This window comes from Sesamum indicum, linkage group LG6 (assembly GCF_026168435.1).
Source record: "Sesamum indicum cultivar Baizhima isolate 11 linkage group LG6, ASM2616843v1, whole genome shotgun sequence".
NCBI lineage: Eukaryota > Viridiplantae > Streptophyta > Magnoliopsida > Lamiales > Pedaliaceae > Sesamum > Sesamum indicum.
Genome location: NC_142662.1, coordinates 24,481,195 through 24,502,933, shown reverse-complemented (window position 1 = coordinate 24,502,933; position 21,739 = coordinate 24,481,195). Strand labels below are relative to the sequence as shown.

The 21,739-nt window shown below is 34.7% G+C and overlaps 3 protein-coding genes across 4 annotated transcripts; 1 reads left to right on the top strand and 2 right to left on the bottom strand.

Moving 5' to 3' along the window:
- Positions 1–582: 582 nt before the first annotated feature.
- On the bottom strand, positions 583–8,172 carry LOC110012147 (uncharacterized). The gene is made up of 12 exons (XM_020694744.2): positions 7,225–8,172; positions 6,288–6,490; positions 6,026–6,223; positions 5,456–5,527; positions 4,173–4,268; positions 3,242–3,321; positions 3,028–3,103; positions 2,594–2,804; positions 2,064–2,260; positions 1,707–1,815; positions 1,489–1,578; positions 583–1,409 (listed from the first exon to the last, which is right to left on the bottom strand). Exons 1-12 carry the CDS (start codon positions 7,754–7,756, stop codon positions 658–660), a joined length of 2,616 nt encoding a protein of 871 aa, XP_020550403.2. The 5' UTR covers positions 7,757–8,172; the 3' UTR covers positions 583–657.
- Positions 8,173–9,295: 1,123 nt separating this feature from the next.
- Positions 9,296–14,363, bottom strand: LOC105163554 (uncharacterized). The gene is made up of 12 exons (XM_011081956.3): positions 12,921–14,363; positions 12,584–12,786; positions 12,296–12,493; positions 12,114–12,185; positions 11,882–11,977; positions 11,615–11,694; positions 11,396–11,471; positions 11,046–11,256; positions 10,781–10,977; positions 10,525–10,636; positions 10,299–10,388; positions 9,296–10,193 (listed from the first exon to the last, which is right to left on the bottom strand). The coding sequence occupies exons 1-12, from the start codon at positions 13,441–13,443 to the stop codon at positions 9,445–9,447; spliced, it is 2,607 nt and encodes an 868-aa protein (XP_011080258.1). The 5' UTR covers positions 13,444–14,363; the 3' UTR covers positions 9,296–9,444.
- A 4,710-nt stretch (positions 14,364–19,073) lies between these two features.
- LOC105163555 (S-adenosyl-L-methionine-dependent methyltransferases superfamily protein) lies at positions 19,074–21,739 on the top strand. 2 transcript variants are annotated; one of them, XM_011081958.3, is made up of 3 exons: positions 19,074–19,245; positions 20,026–20,849; positions 21,323–21,739. In XM_011081958.3, exon 2 carries the CDS (start codon positions 20,048–20,050, stop codon positions 20,813–20,815), a length of 768 nt encoding a protein of 255 aa, XP_011080260.1. In that variant the 5' UTR covers positions 19,074–19,245; positions 20,026–20,047; the 3' UTR covers positions 20,816–20,849; positions 21,323–21,739. The 2 variants fall into 2 exon arrangements, with proteins under 2 accessions (XP_011080260.1, XP_011080259.1); XM_011081957.3 differs by having other exon boundaries at positions 19,075–19,245; positions 21,300–21,739.

The window sequence follows — 21,739 nt, the reverse complement described above, 5'->3', positions numbered from 1 at the left end:
AATAAATTTTTTATGTAAAATAAGCCAATTAGGGGTAAATATGATTTTTTATTCAAGCTTTTATTGAAACTAACTTTAATGAGTGGATTTATTTCTTGGGCAAAGACAAATATCAGGTTATTATGTGTAATTTTTTTTCGAATATACAAAATTTATGTGTAATTACACCAAATCTCGTAACAAGACAGTGCAATTATCTCCTAATGAGTAAAGCTACAACTACCCCAAACGTGGGTTTTTCTCTTCTTTTTTTGTTTTTAATTCTCTTTTGTTAAAGATCACAAAAACATGAGAGAAACAACTAAGGTAACGATCCTGATGTGACTACAAACATACCTCAATGTCATAAGATGCTCGAGCTATAATAGTGAGCCCGTCAGTATAGCCCCATTGAGATGCAAAATGGACCGAAAGTACAAATCATGAATCTACTATTGCAAGCGGATTCATATTTGAATCGAATTGATTTTTATAAATTTATGAGAAGGCACGGTCCGTTCGACTTGAACCCAACTACCCAAATGATATCATCAAGATAGTGATGAATCTTGTGATGTAATGAAATCAAAGAGGCACCCACACTTTATCTGATGAAAGTAGAGTCTGACTCATTCTTCTTTACTTATCAACAATGTACAATCTTTCTGGTGTCATAATTTACATGGAAGTGTTAAAGTAGACTGTGTAAGACTCATCTCTCAAGCTAAGTAATGGAGCAAGAAGAAAGTTCCTTCTCACCCCTTTCGCTACAAAGCTAATAGGATGGTACTTGCTAATACCATCTTGCAACTTAAAACTCGTCGCCTGTTGAAATCCAGAATCCGACGAACCAGAACTACACTTAAGCTTGACACTTCCCCCAGAATCATTTCCGGGCTCGCTATGAACGAAACATCCTCGTTCACTTTCCGACTCCAAGGAAAGTGTTCCATTCTTGCCATCTAGTCCAGTGACTAAACGGAAAACAGAGGATTGTGTTCCATCCGTAGAGGAATCTGACACTTCAAGACTTTCATCATCCCCTCGATGCAATAAAAACGTACCTGGAAAATTGAATGGTTCCAGCATGACCGTTTTGCCAATAACATCTTTTGTCGCAGGGGAAGTTTTGGGTTCTGAGTTCTTCATGATGAGCCTAAATGTAGCTCCAAGAGCAGCGTCAGTTCCTGGTTGGGGAAACTTTTCCATTTTTACAAGTCGATCAGAGTTGGTAAGGACAAACACTGAGCTCTCAAATTCTTGAACAAGAGTAATCAGATGAGAGTTATAATCAGCAGGAATTGGAGTGATGCAGTCTGAAAGTGGAGCATTCTGCTCTATTTCAATGTCCCAATCACCAGTGGAAAGACCAGCAAGAACGTAGGGGCCATAAAGAAAAGCCTGAATGGAAGCATACTCCAGCCTGTCGTCTGCAAGAGGTGAACTTGTTAGCTGACATACAAGAAAAAATTAAAGCATTGATGTAATTTGAGCATCAAAAGAAGATACCTCTAATAGCCTCGCTTCTTAGACGCAAAGGCAAATCAAGACTGATTTCGTCTCCCGGGCTCCAACTTTTAGTAATCGACAGGAAATTGCCTGCATCGGGGAGTGAAAAGCAATAAACTTCTTGCGTTTTGCTTCATTGTAATTTGAGCAGAATGGCAACCGCAAAGAGAACTATAAAGTTTCAAGAGTGTAATTAACAAGAGAGTTAAAGTTAATACCAGTCGCCGGTAAAGACAGCTCTTCGCCGTTTAAGGATGCCTTTGAACCACTAGAACATGTCCACAGTGGAATCCTCAACTTCAGGGTTGATGATATTCCTTCATTTTGCTGCATGAAATCACATAAATGGCTTATTTCATGTTTCCAGAAAGAGCAATAATTCAAGTGCAAGAGCAGCATAATGCATATTGCAGGGACAAAGCTGCGTATATTTTGGCCCGAAGAAAGATTAAGCGATAAACATCTTGAGAAACAAATATTAGTGCGCTGCAGAAAACCAGTTATTCTGTTATTAGTTCCATTCTCAAATCCCGAAGATAATGAACTGTAATTTGCAGATAGTAGATTTTATGTACCCTTTTTGGGGATATTGTGACTGTTACTTGAAGCCTTTGATCCCATGAAACAACAGGTTCTACTCTTTGGTTCAGCACAACTTGGCCAGATCTCCAATCAAAGGTGCTTGATATATATTGTATGATGTAGAGCCCCAAATCTTTTCCCTCCTCTTCAAAGTATATTGAATCTCCTAATTTTGAGAACGACTCGATTCCTGTAGGTGAGAGTAGTGAATATATATATATATATATATATATAATCAAATATCTCAGATGGTTTCTCAGCTAATATTCTGCAAGAGAATAACCTGAGAAAAATTTAACACAACTAATAGATATTAAGTAAGATGTAATGTAGCAGCCACACCCTTTTGGGACAACACTGAACGAAAATTTAAGAGAGCAAGTTTCTAGCAACTAATTTATTTAGTTGTTAAGTACAAACTACAGGAGAATGATCAACAGCTTTAGTAATATTTTGGGATCATCCAGATAGGAGGGCTCTATGGAAAAGATAAGAAGCAAAGAAAAAACTCATGATGTTTTACCTGTTCCATAACAGCACCAAAAAGAATCAAACTTCGTTCCCCATCCATGGTAGCCTCGTGCCTTGGACCCACCAGCACGTAGAGGAAGCATGTAGATCATGACTCCAGGTTCCCTGCCTCTTTGTATGCCCAATACACCATTTGTCAGGGCTCGTTCGTAATAATCTGCATATGCCATTTCTTTGGTCCATCTAAAGAGGTGGCGAGAAACCTACACGATCCAAGTGAGAACACCCTTAGTGTGTAATGTATTAAACACTGAGCACCAGGGCATATGACATTCTGGACGTGAATTAGAGTGCAATCAAATGTAATGTTTTTGAAGTAAAATAGAGTAACTAAGCAACAGCATCACATAATAGGACACTACAGAACATCTAACGCCTCAAATGCCCAACCAGCTCAGAGTAAAGTTACCAAAGATATAGGCACACCTTTAGCATGTTATAAGTTGTACAAGATTCTTCATTCTCAGTTTCCAGAGTGCTGGCTAATCGCTTTGGATCAGACCTACACATAAGTCATTGACTTCAGATGATAAGAAACAAACAAAATTGGTGAGTGAAACATACCTAAGTAATATCATAAACTATTTCTTTTCCATTCATAAATGTAACAAATCCAAATTGCAAAAGTTGAAGATTGCACCAGAATTCGCCAACTGATGTCCCTCCTGTCGCATAGCTGTGAGATGAGTTGACTATATCCATGAAGAATGTTCCAATTTCCTGGAAAGACATGCGGAATACAAATCACATCTCCATTCTTGTTAAAACTTAAAACTTTCAGCGATGGCCTCTGTGGTCAGCCACATGGCATAAAACCAACTGAATGTCCCATGATGGAGCAAAAGCAGGCAAATAGAAGACTAAAACAAAGACAGGAACAACCTATAGGAATCTTGGTCAGAGTTTTTACTTTTTACCAGCATCCATTTCCATGTCGACAAAACACTTATCTCATGGTACGGATAGGAGTCTTCACATGTCGCTACTGCTTATGACACTCCAGTGTACCTAACCTAAAAATACATATTTCCAGGTCCATTTGAATTTACAGAGTCATCTTTTCTGGAGACTGTCTTCTTCTTGTGATATCTCCTTGAGTGAAACTTATACATTACTTATGGAATATTTACTCCAGTTATACATGTTGAAATGTCAAAAATGCTGTGACCATATCCACGGCCCCAAAATTGGATGATTCCCGTCTAACACCTTGATAAAAATGTCTATCTAATCTGCATAGCAAGTTTGAGCCAAATGGACAAAAGCCTAATGACTTCTTATGTGCAATTTTCTTTGTTAAATTCTTAGGGGAGAAAAGTACTGATACATTAGAGTGTAACTGGAAAAGCTAAACGTTTGCAGCCCAACTTTGAGGGATCACACGATTTGTTTCAAATTTACCATTGAATGCATAGATTATCGCTGGGCAGGTGTACTCTAAGACTTTATTTATAAGTTGTCAAAAGAAGAAGTCCCCACAGTTGCTTAAGATCTACTACAGTACATTATGTTATGACAATGTGCTAAATGCCATTCACACACAGCTCGATATTTAGACACCAGAGCCTTACCTTATAAAGTGAGTCGCCAGTAATTTCATATCGCAATTGAGATCCAATAACAATTGGAATATGTGTGTTGGAATGAAAACCAGATATATCATCAGCCTACAAGTACAATAATTAATCAATACGTCTGGTGCATCACCTAATAACCCTGATAATATTACTTGATATGATCATAAAAATCAGAAGGAACAAAAAGTTAAACAATGCAACATCGTAAGACAACATCCATATGGAACATGAGGATACAGACTAAGTCATCCACATGAATAATCTCCTTCCTCATGAGCCATTAAAATATAAGGCATCAAATTGACATCAAATACTCAACGACAAGGTTCTATACTTGAACATGATAAACTCAACTAAACTCAATTTCTATAACATATACTACCAATATAATCCTAAACTATAAGATTCCCGAAATTACTTACGAGTGAGCACCAAGAGGTGTGACATTTCAGAGTTAAAGTTCTTGAAATCTCGGAACAGCCAAACCAAAAGAAATTGAAAGGAGAACATTTTTTTAGAGCTCAAAATTGTAGAGGCGCTCTACTTATTTATACAAAAAAAGCTGTTATTTATCTGAATGTTTTCCTTTCACACATGTCATGTATAGAATCATGACCTTCAGATTAATGTCCCAAGAACATATAGGCAAGTTATTACTAAAAATAAGAAATGTCGAATTCTTTGCTTGAAACTATTCAGCAAATAGCCTGCGGAACAATGATGCCTAGAGAATTCAGTGCAGATGCAAACATAAAAAGGCAAAATAGTCAAAACTGCTATGAATCCTCACAAATAACAAATAACTAGGAATTGCCACTTCTGCAAAATCTTATTTTAATGTCGAAGTTCTACTGCATTGTATTTCCAAATCCGAACTAACAGGAGTGGGACTTTATATGCCTTTATCTCTATTCATGTCTCATGCCATAGAATACAACTTATAATTGCTACAAGTAGATATTTGTCTCCTTCATTTCAGGTCTTACTTTTCTCTTCCTACTCCTTTCTCCATATTCCCATTAGCAGGTATAATTCAGGTGTGAGATTAAACTTTTTACTTTACCTTTTACTCTGACACCAGATTCCCTCTTGTACTTACTCCAACCTCTCGCTCTTACTATCCAATTAATGTAAAAGACTACAAAATTCTACATTTTGTAAAGTTCAGAATTAACATCTTCGTTTGCAGAAATAGAAGAAATAGTCACATTAAGATAGAGATGAAAGTAAAGTAAAAATTGAACTTGGATCATGATTAAAATAAAGGGAATAACTACCTTCATTGCTAGCAATCCCAGAAAGCATGGCTTGTCAAATAGATGAGCCAACAATAAATGCTTCTGGTTTCCCTGCAAATTCATAATATGCATCAAGATGAGTTGATATGCACATTGAAGCAAATCATTCAAAATTAATATGTAGCTAGAGTAACTGCTCTGGTGTAATTGTTCACCTTTTCCATTTATAAAGCTTGGGCACAGCCATTCATATTAGGAGAATGATATTTCCTTCACTTAATCATTCACACCAAAAACAAGATCGGTAACAAGGATTCCAATTTTTTCTCCCCATAATACAAGAATTTAGAGAAAGACGCTAACTTGATACACCTACAGAAAGAAAATACAAACTTAAGCACAGAATTTTCATATTGTTACTTCCAGTAGTATATTCATCTTTTACTCTTTCGATGTTAATTCCAAATGCTCGTCTTATCTTTTTCAGTATATTCTTGACTTTTTAGCCTTTCCAAAGTAGTCCAAATTGCTAAAAAGAAATATAGCAGTATTATATATCTGGAAACAATATAAGCAAGATGATACAGATTTATAACTGAGGCAGCTCACCGTTATAATGTGCAACTTATAAAGAACGTCATTCATGCCACCTGTTTCTTCATTTAGTGATAACCAGTGCCTTTCAATGGTGTACTTCGATATCACATTTTGCACACGGTTGTAGAAGTAATCAACCATCCAAGTTGTCATATTCAAAGCCTGAGCGTTGTCAGCCAAAGTGTACTGATCTAAAAGACCAGCCAATATCTGCAAAATAGTTAAACATCAAAACCAATTACAACACAATATGAATAGTAGCAAAAGCTCCTACCTTGTGAATTGTATAATATGGAGCCCAGACTTCTTTCAGAGCTTCAAAACGGTCAAACAGTTCAGATGGAAATGCCGACAGATATCCAGTGCCTATTTTACTTTGGCAATCTGATAGAGCAGAAACAACTGAGGACATTTTTTCTCTGAGCTCAGCATTATGTGTGCTAGCCCACATTTGTGCAGTTGCGCTCAGGTAATGCCCTTCAATTAAGTACAAATTAAATGTGAATACATTCAAACTTTTGGAATGAATGCATAATAAGAGACAGATTGCACTATTTCACGTGTCATATTGTTTACAATGTTTCTGTACCTTTCTAGCACTCCATTTATTCAACTACTATGTCTTGTTATCATAAAACAGTAAAGAAAATACATAAAATCTTGTTCCTTTTATTTGTGTTACTTGACTGGGTTCAGAACAGAATAGTTACATAATGAGAATTTAAGACAGACTCCAGATACTTACTCATTTTAAATAGATGGCATAGAAAAAGAGGAAAAGAGAAAAGTAAAAGAGAGCACATAAAATACTCTCTGAAATAATTCCAACTAACCGTAGGGCCAAAAACATCTATAGCTTGCTGCAACAGTTTTAAGTTCAACAAGTGAACATAACAGACAGGTGATGGCATCAACATAGGTCGCAAAATATTCAAAGGTACTACTTGGGTGCTAATTAACTTTGAGAAAAAGAAGCATTTCAACTGCAGGATTTAAGATGCCTAAAACTTTTCACAATCCTCCAAAGTTGAACATATTGTTATAAGAAATCTCAACTGCTCATGTTAATTAAAACCAAAGAGGAGAAGAACAGTTTCAGCCATACACGTGATTTCAAGTTTCTGCCGTACAAGAGAAAACGGATGCAACTCCTTCAATAACTTAAAAACAGCGATGGAACAAAAGTAAAACAAAACCAAAACAAAACCAACCTACAAAATGACCCCGAAGCTCAACATTTGGAGCTTCCCACCCGCCATACGGCTCACCAGGAGTCTCCAAACCTGCTGTTTTCCTAAAACTCCACACCAATCTATCAACATCCAGCATTAACAAATACTCCAAATTAGTCTGCTGAGCCAAACCATGAACTGAATCAGGGTCCAATGTCACATCATGCAGTGAAACTTCCTTCAGAAAACCATCTCCTACCCCCCTCACCCCACCAGAACTCTTCATTTTTCTATACAGTATGTTCCAACTAATTTCATCCTCCTCTCTCAACATTTTCCTTGGAATCAAACTGGACCAGGTATGATCATCACTCGGAATCAAATGCAAATGGGCAAGGTTTTGTTTTTCCCAAGATTCATTCTTTGAGTATAAAAATTCATAGCGAGAAGTGTGAGATAAGACTCCACTATTAGTACAAACCTTATCACTAAAGACAAACCCGAAAAACAGAGAAAACACAACAAACCCTCCAAACATCTTGATCAATACAGGCAAAGATTTCATCTGCATCCCCCAAATGTATTAAATTCCGAACAAGAAACTAGAGGTCCAGCGTACATGCAATAAGAAAAAGTAGACTTATTTTTAAAGTCCACGTTTCCAAAGTGATACTGATAACTATGAAGGCTACTTTCCCAATAAAGCAGTTGTTAACAACAAAATCCCAACAAACACTCAGACTGCTATCCGTAAAATCAAATACTAAGAAAACATATGCAATGACCAAGAATCAAGAACGTTTTGTGAAAATAGCTCGGAGCATCGACAATCATATACATAACCATCACATAGAAACTCCCCAGCACGAAAGGAAATCATATGGCATATGGAGAGGGAGAGAATCAGAGGAGAATTCAGAGCCTTTCTTGGAGCTTCGTTAGCTTCGGGTACTAAATGATTTATCCAAAAGAGACAAAATTTATTATTAGTACATGATTATTATACTGGTCGAATACTTGTTATACATAGATATTTAATATTTATAATTAATAATTTATTATTTATATAAATAATAATTTATTACTTTTACTCCAAGGGAAAAAAAGACATTTATGGGAAGGCCAATTATATTAGTTTTCTTATTAATTTTTCCAGAAATACAATGCTAGTGCTATTTTTTTTTTATTTTTTGTAAATAAAGTATTCTTCTCAATAAATGCTTCTATTTAAGAAACAAAATATTTAATATTAATATTTTTGTAAATATTCAATTATAATTATTATCAGTATTATTAGCCGATGCACAAAGAACAGGAAAATAGGAAGAAGTATTGATGGCTCTTTTGTTTTATGGTAAAGGATAAGAAGGAGAGAGATGAAGAGTTCAAAAATAAGAAAAATGAAATATGCTAAAAAAAAAAAAAGAATTAAAATCACAAAAGATAATTGTTACATAGGTCAAAAATCAATCAAGATTGCAAATTTCTTTCATCAAATCCATTTTGCCAAAATCAATCTTATTGATTCCTCATTTTAAAAACTATATTCCATCTATTTCTCCAAAAGAGAAAAAGAAAAAGAAAACTATCCCAAAAGATGATAAATTAATTATATCCTAATTAGATACTGCAAATTATGAACTTTCTTTTCAAATTTCAGATCAAATTTTATTGAAAAATCAAATTAATTACATGATAATTTTAATATAAATGATTAGTCTTTATTTCTAAATGTAGATCGATCATATGACAAATGTAACACACTTATTTGATTGTTGATTTACATACAATAGAACATGTGATTGGTTCAACTTTAGTCGTACCAATATTGGATTATAATTTCACCGCAAATTATAATCAATAAAATTAAAAATAAATTATATTTTGTCATTTAAAGTATACTTATTTTTACACTTTGTCATCTTTTTTTTTTTTTTTGTGGTCAATTTAATTTATAAGTTACCATAAATGATTGTTTTTCAGTCGATTGTTATGCGAGGATATACCACATGAAGTGGTGCATTTGCAAGACAAACTTGCCCTTAAATATCATATATGCACTTGCCCTTAAAATTATTTAAACATTTGTAATAAAATGAACAGCACAAAATATTCCAAAAAAACATCATTTTCCAGACTAAGTAACTATCATGTGAAATACAACGTCGTACAATCAAGAAAATTGTTCTACTTACCATTCTTTTTTAAATATTTTTTTATTATATGAAATTCCATTGCAATCTCACTGCTGAATCAGTACTAAGAATGAATATTGAAGTAGACAGTGTAAGACTCATCCCTTAGGCTAAGCAACGGAGACAGTAGAAAGTTCCTCTGTACACCCTTTGCAACAAAGCTGATGGGATGATACTCACTAAATCCTTTTCTCAATGTGAAACTTGCAGCCTGTTTGAATCCTTCATCTGATGATGATCCTGAATTGCAGCTAAGTTTGATGCTCGTCCCGTTTTTGTAGCCCGCATCGCTGTAAAAGAAGCAACCGTTCTTGTCTGCAGACTCCAACGACACAGTCGTATTTTTGCCGTCCAGTCCAGCAACCATGCGGAAAACGGAACCACCAGCGTCTGAGGAACCAGCCACTCCAAGATTCTTCCCATCTCCATAATGCACAATGAACATGCCTGGCAAGTTGAATGATTCCAGCATGACTAATTTCCCAATGGCGTCTCCCGGCCCTGAAAAGTTTCCCCGTCCAGGCTCTTTCAAGATCAGCCTAAACGATGAGCTGACAGCAGAGTCGGTTCCTGGTTGAGGAATATTTTCCAATGTCAGTGAGTTGTCGGAGTTTGTGACGGCAAATGCTGATTCCCCGGATTCTTGGGACAGAGATATCAAATGAGAATTGTATTCAGCTGGAACTGGAGTGATCCAGTCTGAAAATGAAGTAGCTGACTTTGCATTTATGTCCCAGTCGCCACTGGAAAGACCGGCAAGAAGGTAGGGGCCGTAGAATATTGCCTGAATAGAACCATATTCTGGCCGATCATCTGAAGCACAACCACAACAACTTATTAGTCTACTATCAGCTTGGAGACAAAACGAGTACCTAATGAAATAAGTTTCAATTAAGCATGCCAAATAGATACATATACCTTTAATAGCCTCGGTTCTAAAACTTATAGGCAGTTCAAAAGTAATTTTGTCGCCAGCGCTCCAAGATCTAGTGACCGGTAAAAAATTGCCTGCATCAAGCAACGGAATGATCTGATGCTCTGTACTTTGTTTTATTACTGAGTGTTGCTTGTGTTTTCTGGACTTTTATTTCCACAAACCATTGTAAGTATGTCGTAATTTGAAGAAGAGAAGGATGCGCTTCACCTGGAGTTACTAAGGGCATATCCTGGCCGTTTAACGATGCCTTTGCACCATCAGAATATGTCCAAAGAGGTATTCTGAAGTTCAAGGTTGATGCTACCCCACCTGCCGCGTGCTGAAGAGGACATAAAAAGAAAAAAAATATGGAACTGCATCATAAAAAACTCTTAAAAACTTAATAACTATCAATGTGCATTTTCCAATTTCTCAAGATTTCAAGATAGGGAGAGAATTGCTGTTGGCTAAGGGAATAATGTACCTCGTTTGATGTAAATGTGAATGAAACTCGAAGGCGTGGATCCCATGAAACAACTTGCTCTACATCCTGGATCAGGTCAATATTTCCTGATCTCCAATTCAGAGAGCTACTTATGTACTGGATTATGTAAAGAGTTGGAGGCTTTCCTCCCTCTTCAAAGTATATCGAATCTCCCAGTTTTGAAAACGATTCAATTCCTAAAACACAAGCAAGATGGAAATAAGTATGCAACAATAGTGTTAAAGATTGGGCCTTTAATTCGTACCTGTCCCATAGCAGCACCAGAAAGAATCGTATTTCGTTCCCCATCCATGGTAGCTTTTGGCCTTAGAAGCACCTCGGGCTAATGGAAGCATGTAGATCATTATTCCAGGATCCTTTCCTCGCTGGATGCTCAATACACCGTTTGTTAGAGCTCGCTCGTAATAATCTGCGTATGCCATTTCCTTGGTCCACCTGAACAGGTGCCGCGAAACCTAGAAGTTGACAAAATTAGCATGCATGTTAAAATCAAGGATTTCCCGGTATTAGCATCGGCTGTTCTCATTGACGTTGATGCACTAAATACACCTTTGCACCCCAGAAAACAAGCAACAACAAGAACTGTTAGAACACCTTGAGCATGTTATAAGTGGTGCATGATTCTTCATTCTCAGTCTGTAGAGTGTCAGCCAAACGCTTTGGATCAGACCTGTTGGAAGAATTGGAGAGGGGAATAACTGACACGAATTTTGAATTATTAATTCAGAAAAATTTTTATTGCAATAAGACGATAAAAGAGGAGTCAACTAAAGTTATATACGAATATGATCATTTGGAGTTTGCTGTCTGTACCAGAACTCCCCAACCGATGTTCCTCCGGTGGCATAGCTATGAGAAGAGTTAACAGTGTCCATGAAGAATGTTCCTATTTCCTGACAGCCCATGTTAAAGAAAACATTCAGAATTCTGAAAAAGCAGCACGTTTTGTTAAATTCTGATGCTGATGATCAAGAAATTCTGTTTTAACAAATGCTAATCTGACAAGCGAAAGTGTTCTCTACAAACGAAAAACCACTATGAAGGCCTTTTTGTTAAGTTGATTGAAAAGGAGAGCACCACCTTATACAGGGGATCACCGGTAAGTTCATACCGCATTTGAGATCCAATAACCACTGGAATGTGAGTATTTGCATGAAATTCGGATATATCATCAGCCTGTAGCAAGAAAATAATAACATTTATCAACTGAATCAACGCCAATAGCGCTAGAGAAAGCGAAATGAAATCCTTATGAATGGAATCATATCGATCAACTCTGTTCCTATCTAGTGGAACGTCAGTGGATGGATACCTTAACAGCTAGCAATCCTAGAAAGCACGGTTTATCAAACAGGTGAGCTAATATCAAGTGTTTCTGATCACCCTGCGAACAAAGATAACGCAGCTCAGAATTTCAAAGTTAAACAGCACCTACTTCAGTTGTCTGAACTAATTTCAGAAGTTAATAAGACGCTATAAATTGCTAAGGCGGACCGTTATGCTGTATAATCTGTAAAGAACATCGTTCATGCCTCCAGTTTCCTCATTTAACGATGTCCAGTGCCTTGCAAGTGTGTACTTTGATATCACATTCTGTACTCGATTATAGAAGTAATCAACCATCCATGTTGTCATTTTCAGAGCTTGATCATTGCCAGCCAGAGTATACTGATCCAAAAGGCCTGCCAATATCTATAGAAGTTTCGGACTATGAAACTAGCAAGTAAACAAACTACAAAGAGCAGAATTTAGCGTAAAGAGATTGATAAAAGATGTATACACCTTGTGAATCGTGTAGTATGGCGCCCAAACGGGCTTTATTGCTTCAAAACGGTCAAACAATTCCGAGGGGAAAGCCGAAAGATACCCTGTCCCGATTTTCTCCTGACAAGCCGATAGAACGGAAACCACAGCATTCATTTTCTCTTTGAGGCTGTCATTGTGAGTGCTAGCCCACATTTGTGCCGAGGCACTCATATAGTGACCTTCATCATGCAAACAACGCCAAGCAAATTTTTAAGAACAGCGAATAACACAAAAGAAACATCATTTAAAGCAACTATTTTACAAAGACAATGCACTATAATGAAAAGAAAAAGGACAAAGACAAGAAACAAACCTACAAAATGACCACGGAGCTCGATATTTGGAGACTCCCAGCCGCCATACGGCTGTCCAGGAGTCTCCAAACCCGCCGTCTTCCTAAAACTCCACACCAATCTATCCACATCCAACATCAACAAATACTCCAAATTAGTCTGCTGAGCCTGTCCGTGCAACGAACTAGGATCAAGCCTCACGTCGTTCAATGCAACTTCATTCAGCAGCCCTCCAATCCCTTTAGCCCCACCAGAATTCTTGATTTTCCTATACATAGCAGCCCAATGGGGTTCCTCTTCCTCCCTTAACATCTTTCTTGGGAATAAAGTTTGCCAGGCGGAATCATCCGTAGGAGTCAAATGGTAATGAGCAAACACCTCCTTTTTCCATGTCTCATTATGGGATGTCATTAATTCATATCTGAAAGTATGTGATGTCAATGGAGTTGGAATGTTGGTACACTCCTTACACAAAACAAAACCACACAACTGAGACAAAACAATGAGGACATTGAACAGCAGTAAAGAATTCATTTTTTTCATCAGATGTAATGACCTGAAAAGATCAAGAAAAAAAAGAAACTAATCAGTTCAAGTCACAGGCCCTTTTGCGCAACATGGGATCTCAAAAATTCTTGTATAAAATGTCTGAAACCACAGGATAGGATGGAAGGGCTAACCAACCCCACTCATTTAAAGCAGTCTCAATCAATCAAGAACAGGACAACTGCGGCTGGAAAAAAGCCATTTAGTCTCGTGAAAGCAAAGAATGGTTTCTTGTTGCTGTCCGAGAAAAAAAGGTAACTTTTTCACTAAGTGAAAAACACCAAAAATTCAGATAAGCACTGAAATCAAAATTTTACCCAACAATAAAATAAACCCTTTATACAACTGTGAAAACACACAGAAAACCACCTCGGATTCAAGTACATGTAGCAATCAACAGTGACTGTGGACAAACAAGAACTGGAGTTTAAGTTAAGAATGTCTTGATGACTGATCTCTTTGGTCTGAAACGAGATTTTCACACACCTACACTACAACATTTATTGGAAGATTGCAAATATGAATATAAACAAGCAGACATATATTGACTCAAGTGGAGAACTTTCTGAGTTATTTGTATACAATTTAAGAAAAATTATCTGTAAAATGATTTGATTCGATCAAATCTAACGTGGTAATAATTTTTTCAGATGGAGTCACTTTCTTCCCAAGAGTACTAAACTAAGACTGAGTCTCTCTTATATCTCCATGTTGCAACATGGAGCATTGGTCTCAACCAATAAATGATCATTTCACGCGCGTATATTTACAAAATTGAGATGATATGATCAGGGAATATCCTTGAACGGATGATACAATCTTGGGGTTTATCAAATGGCAGAAAACGAGGGTGCATGGATGTTGCGGGAGGGGCGGTAGCAGAATAACGTCGGGGTTGTTTGGTTGCTTATCTCAATGGTATCTTGTGATGTCTTTTTATAACCACCCGTGACCTTACATTATTTGATTTTCCTTCACTTTTTCCAACTTTCTTGTTCTCTTCTTGCATCCTATATTTACATTTCTACTCCTCTTTTCCAATGCATATGTCTATATAATTTTTTTTCTTTTTTTATGGGATAATTACATTTTTACTCCCTGATTTAAAATTTATTTATATAAATTATCTTTATCTTTTGCATAAACCACTCTTACCAATTAAAAAAATAAGAGTAGTTTGTGTAATGAATTAACCTTTTTTTTATTTTTATTTTTTGTATATGTGATTTTTCAAAAAATAAGAACCGCTTCTGGTGTGTGTGTGTGTGTATAATTTCTTAAAAGACAATAACATTTCATATAAATAGACCATAAATCATGAAATATAGATGTTATAATTATATCTTTTTTTATTTACATAGTTCTTGATACTACAGATAATTTATTCGAAATGTTGGGTTTAATTATATTTTGGGTTGTATGGTACATTATATTGTTCTATGGTTAATTGTCGATGAATTATAAATAAACATGGCTAGAGTTGTACTTTTTTATTTGAACTTGTAGTAAAAATACACGGGATATACGTGCATATTCTAAATTTTTTAATATTTTATTTATTTATTAAATAAAAGATAATGAAAATAAAGTAAACATCTTATAAAAAAGTTACTAAAAATATTTTAATCCAGATGTATATAAACAAAAAGATAATATTAATTTAAATAAAGTAATTGAAGTGATGTTATTTTTCTAGACAAAAATAAATATACTTAAAGATATTATAGTAAGTACATATTTTACATCGAAAATCAGTTGTTTTAAAGCCTCACGTATTTGTCAGCTTAAGGTATCTAAATGTGGATTCGATCTAATAATATTGATTTACTTCTTAAAAATAAATTATAATAATATATTAATTGATTTAAAAGTATTATTTTTTTTTTAAAAAAAATAAAGTTATAAGGGTGGTGATGGTTTTCACCTTTTGCAGCTGTCCAATCGATGGGCTCCAAGGAGGGAATTATGTCAAATTCAATATATATATATATATTTCCCGTTGGAATAGGTTGATGTAATATAAAGGAGTACTAACATAAAGCGCTCCATGTTACGAGTAATGCAAGTTTTATTAATGATATCTTAACGGTCAACATCTTATGAATAAGTATTAAATAATTATAAATTCAAATTTCATCAATATTTATAACATTTTATGTTAGTTTATTATAATTTATTATTATATAGATATTCTATTGATTATCGATCTATTAATCATTTTATTGAGATATTGACGAAAAGTGTAATTATTATTTTCTATAATTAAAAAACATGAATTTCTTTTTTCTTGTGAAACTTAGCATAGTATGTTTGTCCTAATGACATAATTCAAATCAAAATATCTAATAATATAACTGGTCGCACAGAAGAGGAGAATATATGCTTGGAAAAAAAATCCCATCAGTTGGGAAATATAAATAAGTTCTTAATAATTAAATATAAAGAAATGAGTTTAAGGCTAAGATTGAGGTTCATGAATAAGTTTGAGGTCATGGAATTGAGTTTCATCGAATGTGCGGATATTTGTCCACTTTATATGAGTTATTACAACTTGTTTATTCTTAATTATTTGTTGAATCGATGTAATTTATTTACTAATTTTAATTATATTGATGTATTAGTTAAATGGTATAGTATAATTACACGTCAGATCTATGTAGTTTGAAAAATTGCATCTAATACTCCCTGATATTTGTTCTTATTTTAACAAATAGATCCTTCAATTGGTCAAAATTCATTAAATTGACTGATATTAGCAAAAATAATTAAATTAAGATCCGTATTTAACCCGAGTTGACTTGTTGTTGATTTATTATAGGTCAAACAAATATTTTCTAATCAAATTAGCCTTGTTGGAGTAGCAATATACCTCTCCTCACATACATTAGCATGCTGAAGATGTATAGGGCGATTTGATTATAAAATGACTTGTTTAGCTCAATAATAAGTCAATTGGGATAAATATGAGTTTTCATTCAATATTTTTACTAATATAACAACAGATTAATATATCCAAAACTACAAATTTAGAAATTTACGTAAAACGAAAAAATTTTCTATCTAGAATACAATAAAACAACGCGATCGCTAGCATCAGTGCAGGACGATATTTCTTTAAAAATAAAAAATGCAGCATCTGCATCGTTTTTTCGCAAATATAAACAATTTATATAAGAAAAAATAAAATAAAATCATACCTAAGTCCAATGGAGAATGGAACAGTGTAAGTGAAGCGCCAACATTGTGAAATATTGCTGGTAGGACAGCATAGAAATGTTTGATAGTGATTTAAAAAGTGAGAAAATCTAATAAATGACAAGTGATATGCTACAGATTTAAGAAGAAAATTTGACCAAATACTCAAAACAAACTATGATTATAATTGTAATTTGCTGTCTTAAAATGTATAACATGATAATAAAACAATGGCAAATGAATATAATATAAACTATATAATATTTTTGGTTTCAATTCAATGTTTTGGGAAAATGAATATTCACAGCTACAAGTAACAATAAATACCAAATGCCCATTATCAAATATCAATTTAATTTAAACAAAAGCTATAAAATAATTAGAGCACTTTTTTCGACTTATTTTTGGTAGTAAGGTCACAAATGCTTATTTTAAACATCCGCAAACACTCTCTAAATTGATCTTTCGCATTTTAAGTAAAATCAAACATCAAGTCGCTGTAATAAAGTATCAGGGGCAGGTAAAGTAATTGAGTGTAGTCTCAAATACGTCTAAATTATCCTTATACAGATTCGAGCCAAATATAAAGGTATTCATCAAGTAGTTGAAAAATCATTTTCTTTCAGCTTCGCTGCTCTACTAATATCTCTACAGTTGTAATTTGTCAAAATAAGACAAACAAGAATCTTATCACAAGCTTACTTCTTGCCAAAAGCACAGGTGAGCAAGAAGTTTGAGTTCACACAATCATTTTTTTCATTTAACTATATGGAGAAAAAATTGTATTATTGCGTCAATAGATTAATTAATAACTTAGTACAAATAATAATAAAATGACAAACTCTTGTAAAGTTGAACAAATGCCTGGATAATTATCAAAGAAGAAGCAAATATTTGTATGACAAATTATATTTTTAACACAATATAACTTATCAAATGTTTATTACAGCAATCTTAATATATATATACACGAATTAATTGAAGGGAAAAAAAAAAAAAAGAAATGATCACTCGCAGGGTCTGGAGTTGAGGGCAAACTTGAGGCACAACCTGTTGGTTTTTGAGTCGAGGCATGAGGAAAATAGGGTAAGTTTCAAATCCAGTAAAATTCGTTTGGGACCTATCATGTTGTTTATAGTTGAATTAGCATCATCTCTCTCCTTAGATATTCATTCTCTTTAAAATTTAAAAAATATGATCAACAATCAGTCGATCGAATTGATATTATTATTATTTTTTTTTTTGTTTTTGAAACAGAATTGACATCATCTATCTCCATAATAAACACAAGATTTCGGATTCTAATCTAAATTTTTCCAGCCCGACATATAATTAAAAAGGAAAAAGAAAGATGACCCCCCCAACAATATTCATACATTCGCTATCTTGGACAAATACGTATAACAAATTGCGTGATTGATGTTGCAAAAAAGAAATATATATATAAAAGATATGATTAGAGGTTAGAATTTAATTGGCAAAGAAATAGACATCACATTAACCCAAAAGGGACAGCAAAAATGCATTATTTGAGTGTCTTAGTCAGCCTGAGTTGGATGTTTGGTTCCAACATTTATTTGCTACCAAAAAGATCTTCCCAATCCAATTCCAATTTCCAACCCTACCCATTTTTTATTAATTCCTCGTAATTGAAAATTACTTTTGTACAAGCCCTCAATCTTTAGTAAATTGCCACTAATTTCTTGGATTTTCTCTAAAATTAAATTTAATAATAAGATATGCTGCAATAGTGATGAATCTGAACGTATTTTCTTTAGAAAAAAAAAATCACTTTTCATCTAGTAAATATACGGCTGTTGTATTTTTTATCCTTTATCTTTCTAAAAAATAATTTTGGTCGTATAAGATTTATACATTTGATATATTTAGTCCTCTAATTATATGGTTATCAATTTTAGTCATGTATGTATTTCGACAAAACACATTTAGTCCTGCATGTTCTCGAAATGTGATATTTTTAATCCTTTTTTTTAATAGAAGAAAAATATGATGGCTGGAAAAAGTTAAATGAACGTATCATATAAATTGATGGAAAAATATAAAAAATATAACAATTCTATAATTACGGGACGAAAAGTGAAATTTTGTCGTTTCTTTTATTAACAATTGAATGATCTAAATGGGTATGTGTATTTCACCAATTTGCTATAGTTCAAAAATGCAAATTGTATTTAACCCAAATTTAAATTACCAACTGGCCCTCTTACTTAGTTTTATTGGAATGGGCCTCAAGAATTAACACAATTAATTCAAAAGGATTACACCCAATAAACATGAAAATACTTAGCCCAATAAAATGAGGAGAAAATTTAATTTGGCCCAACAAAATGTCAAAATTACAAATTAGCACTTAAGAAATTAAAAATGTTTTGATGAGATAACTTGAAAATAAAAGTAAATATTAAGCATAAATGTCTTGTTTTAAAAAAAAAAGAATAAAATTAAATCAAGATTCAGCGACAAATCCGTTAAATCTTGGTTGGGAGACTCCGTTTCTTATCAGAACATCGCCGTCGGCCGGGGCGTCTCGCCGTGTCTGTCGCCGTCCATCTAGTTTCCTGCTAATCGTCGCCAAGCTCCTGGGTAATCAAATCCTTCTTCCTTGACTTTAGGGTTAGATAGAGTACTCTTATGCATTCCAAAACGTACATGCCTGTTGCATATCAGTTTTATGGATTTTGTGTTTGCGTGTTGAGATTCGACAAATGATATCAAGTTGACTGTAATTTCTGGTCTACTGTAAGTTAATTTGAGGTTACTGTGGGAACTGGGGTATCAATTTCTTTTTGTGGTGAAGAGAGTGAATTTCTGCCTCGGCTCTATTGTTTACATTAATTTGGGTAATTGTGTTGTGTGAGAGAATTTGAAGAATGAAGAACAATGCAAATGTGTATTGGAAGATTGTTGCCTTTTCCTTTGCTTGTTTTAGAATTATGGTAGACAAATCACAGTAGCTACTTTTTATAAATTTTCCAACTGACCTGTTCATTTTCTGCACATTTGCCTTTGTTTTCGTGTTTTTTTTCTACTCCTTTTGTCTCCTTGTGTAGCTGTTTCTTTCTATCTCCATTATGTTTGCTGCTTGTATTTCGCTGGCTGGTTTATGATAATGCCTGTTTGGATTTTGTTTTAGGTTTAATTTTGATCTTTACTGAGAACCTACTAATTCGTATTCTGATCTTGGTTCTGGTTTATGGCTTTATGCTTTGTGTTGGTCTTGTTGCTTCTTGTTCCATTTTGGTTGGTTTTGAAGGACGCATTTTATTATCAGCCTTTGAGACTTATTTTGCATGCTATAAACTCATAAACTTTAATATCAGTCATGGAAAGAATGGCCTTAAACTTCCAGTGGCTCTGTTACAGGTCTCTCACAGCGCTCTCCAACATGCTCTCTAAAATTGCTCGCATTAACCTTGTGAGTTCACATCCTGAAGTTTACGACCCATGTGATGATTCGTTTGCATTAGTTGATGCGCTCCTAGCTGATAGAGCTAACTTATTAGAACGTCATCCTTCAATCTGCATGGAAATTGGCTGTGGCAGTGGGTATGTTATAACTTCCCTAGCTCTTCTGCTTGGAAAAGAGGATTCTGGTGCCTACTATATCGCAACTGATATTAACCCCCATGCAGTCAGAGTAACTTGTGAAACACTACTAGCACATGGCTGTCATGCTGAGGTGGTTAATACAGATATTGCATCAGGACTGGAGAAGCGCTTATCAAGGTCTGTGGATGTGATGGTAGTGAACCCACCTTATGTGCCAACACCAGAAGAGGAGGTCGGACGTCATGGTATTGCCTCTGCTTGGGCCGGAGGGGAAAATGGCCGAAGTGTTATTGATAAGATATTGCCTGTTGCTGACAAGCTCTTGTCTGATAAGGGCTGGTTGTATTTAGTTACTCTTACTGCAAATAACCCCTTAGAGTTATGTCTTCAGATGAGAAAAAAAGGTTATGCTTCTCGTATCATTTTGCAGAGGTCAACAGAAGAGGAGAGCCTGCATGTTATCAAATTCTCGCGAGATTTGGATACTTTGTTGGAGGCTAATGAGTGTATGGCATTGAACAAAACTGAAAATGAACTAGCTACAGAGTCCTCGCCTTTTACTCCGTTTTCCATATGGAAATATGGGAAACGGAATTTTAACTAGTATAAGGTGAAGCAGGAAGTTCACCATCTAGATGGTAATGCATTTATTTTCTTACTGGTCTTTCCTGTGTTATCTCTTGAGTGGATAATTGAAGCAGCACGTATCAGCCTTTCTTTTACCATCCTTATGGGGACCAATTATCTCTTTCTTGCTTGATTATTCTCACTATCATTATTTTTGAGAAACGAAAAAGTGAACTTTATTGCTGTAACTTGATATTTAAAATAGAGAGAGAGAGAGAGAGAAAAAAAAGAGAATAAAATGTTGAAGTAAATACGTGGTGCAATATTGATTAAGGTAAGAATTACGTAGATCAAAGTTAGTTTGAGAAAATTGGACCATAAAATAAATTATGGAGCACGAAACGTTTTATCAAGTGAATTATGTCAGGCATCCATTTGTTGCAATTAGGAGGTTGTCTCAGTGTGGAAAGTTTAGACACTGACTGATATGCAATTTTACATATTAGTATGTCTTATTTCAGTTCTTGGTGGATCAAATGGACAGAAGTTGATGGCATCTTGGTTCATCAGAAATTGAGTAAAGGGTTGAGCATCGGAGGCAAAAACAGTCATCTAAACACAAGGATGATGAAGGCTATACGAGTCTGGTTCGGTATATAATGTAAAGAAGAATTTTGGTCTGAGCAACATTCCACCATCTGCAACAGGAGCCGGGAAAATCTAAGAATTGTTCAGAAGAAAACTCAGAGATGGCTTGTTATAATAAGATCCTCAACTGTTTTATTCTTAATTAGAAAGTGTAGAATAAAATAATTACAGGTAAACTTCATGTTTCCCTGCTCATCCTTGACTTTGTTCATATAGATGCCAATTGATGCTTGTTTTCCTGGTTGAATTGATGGAAATGGACTCAGTTATTTACTTAGTCTGAAGACATTGAGACTCATTTTTCTGCAGTCAA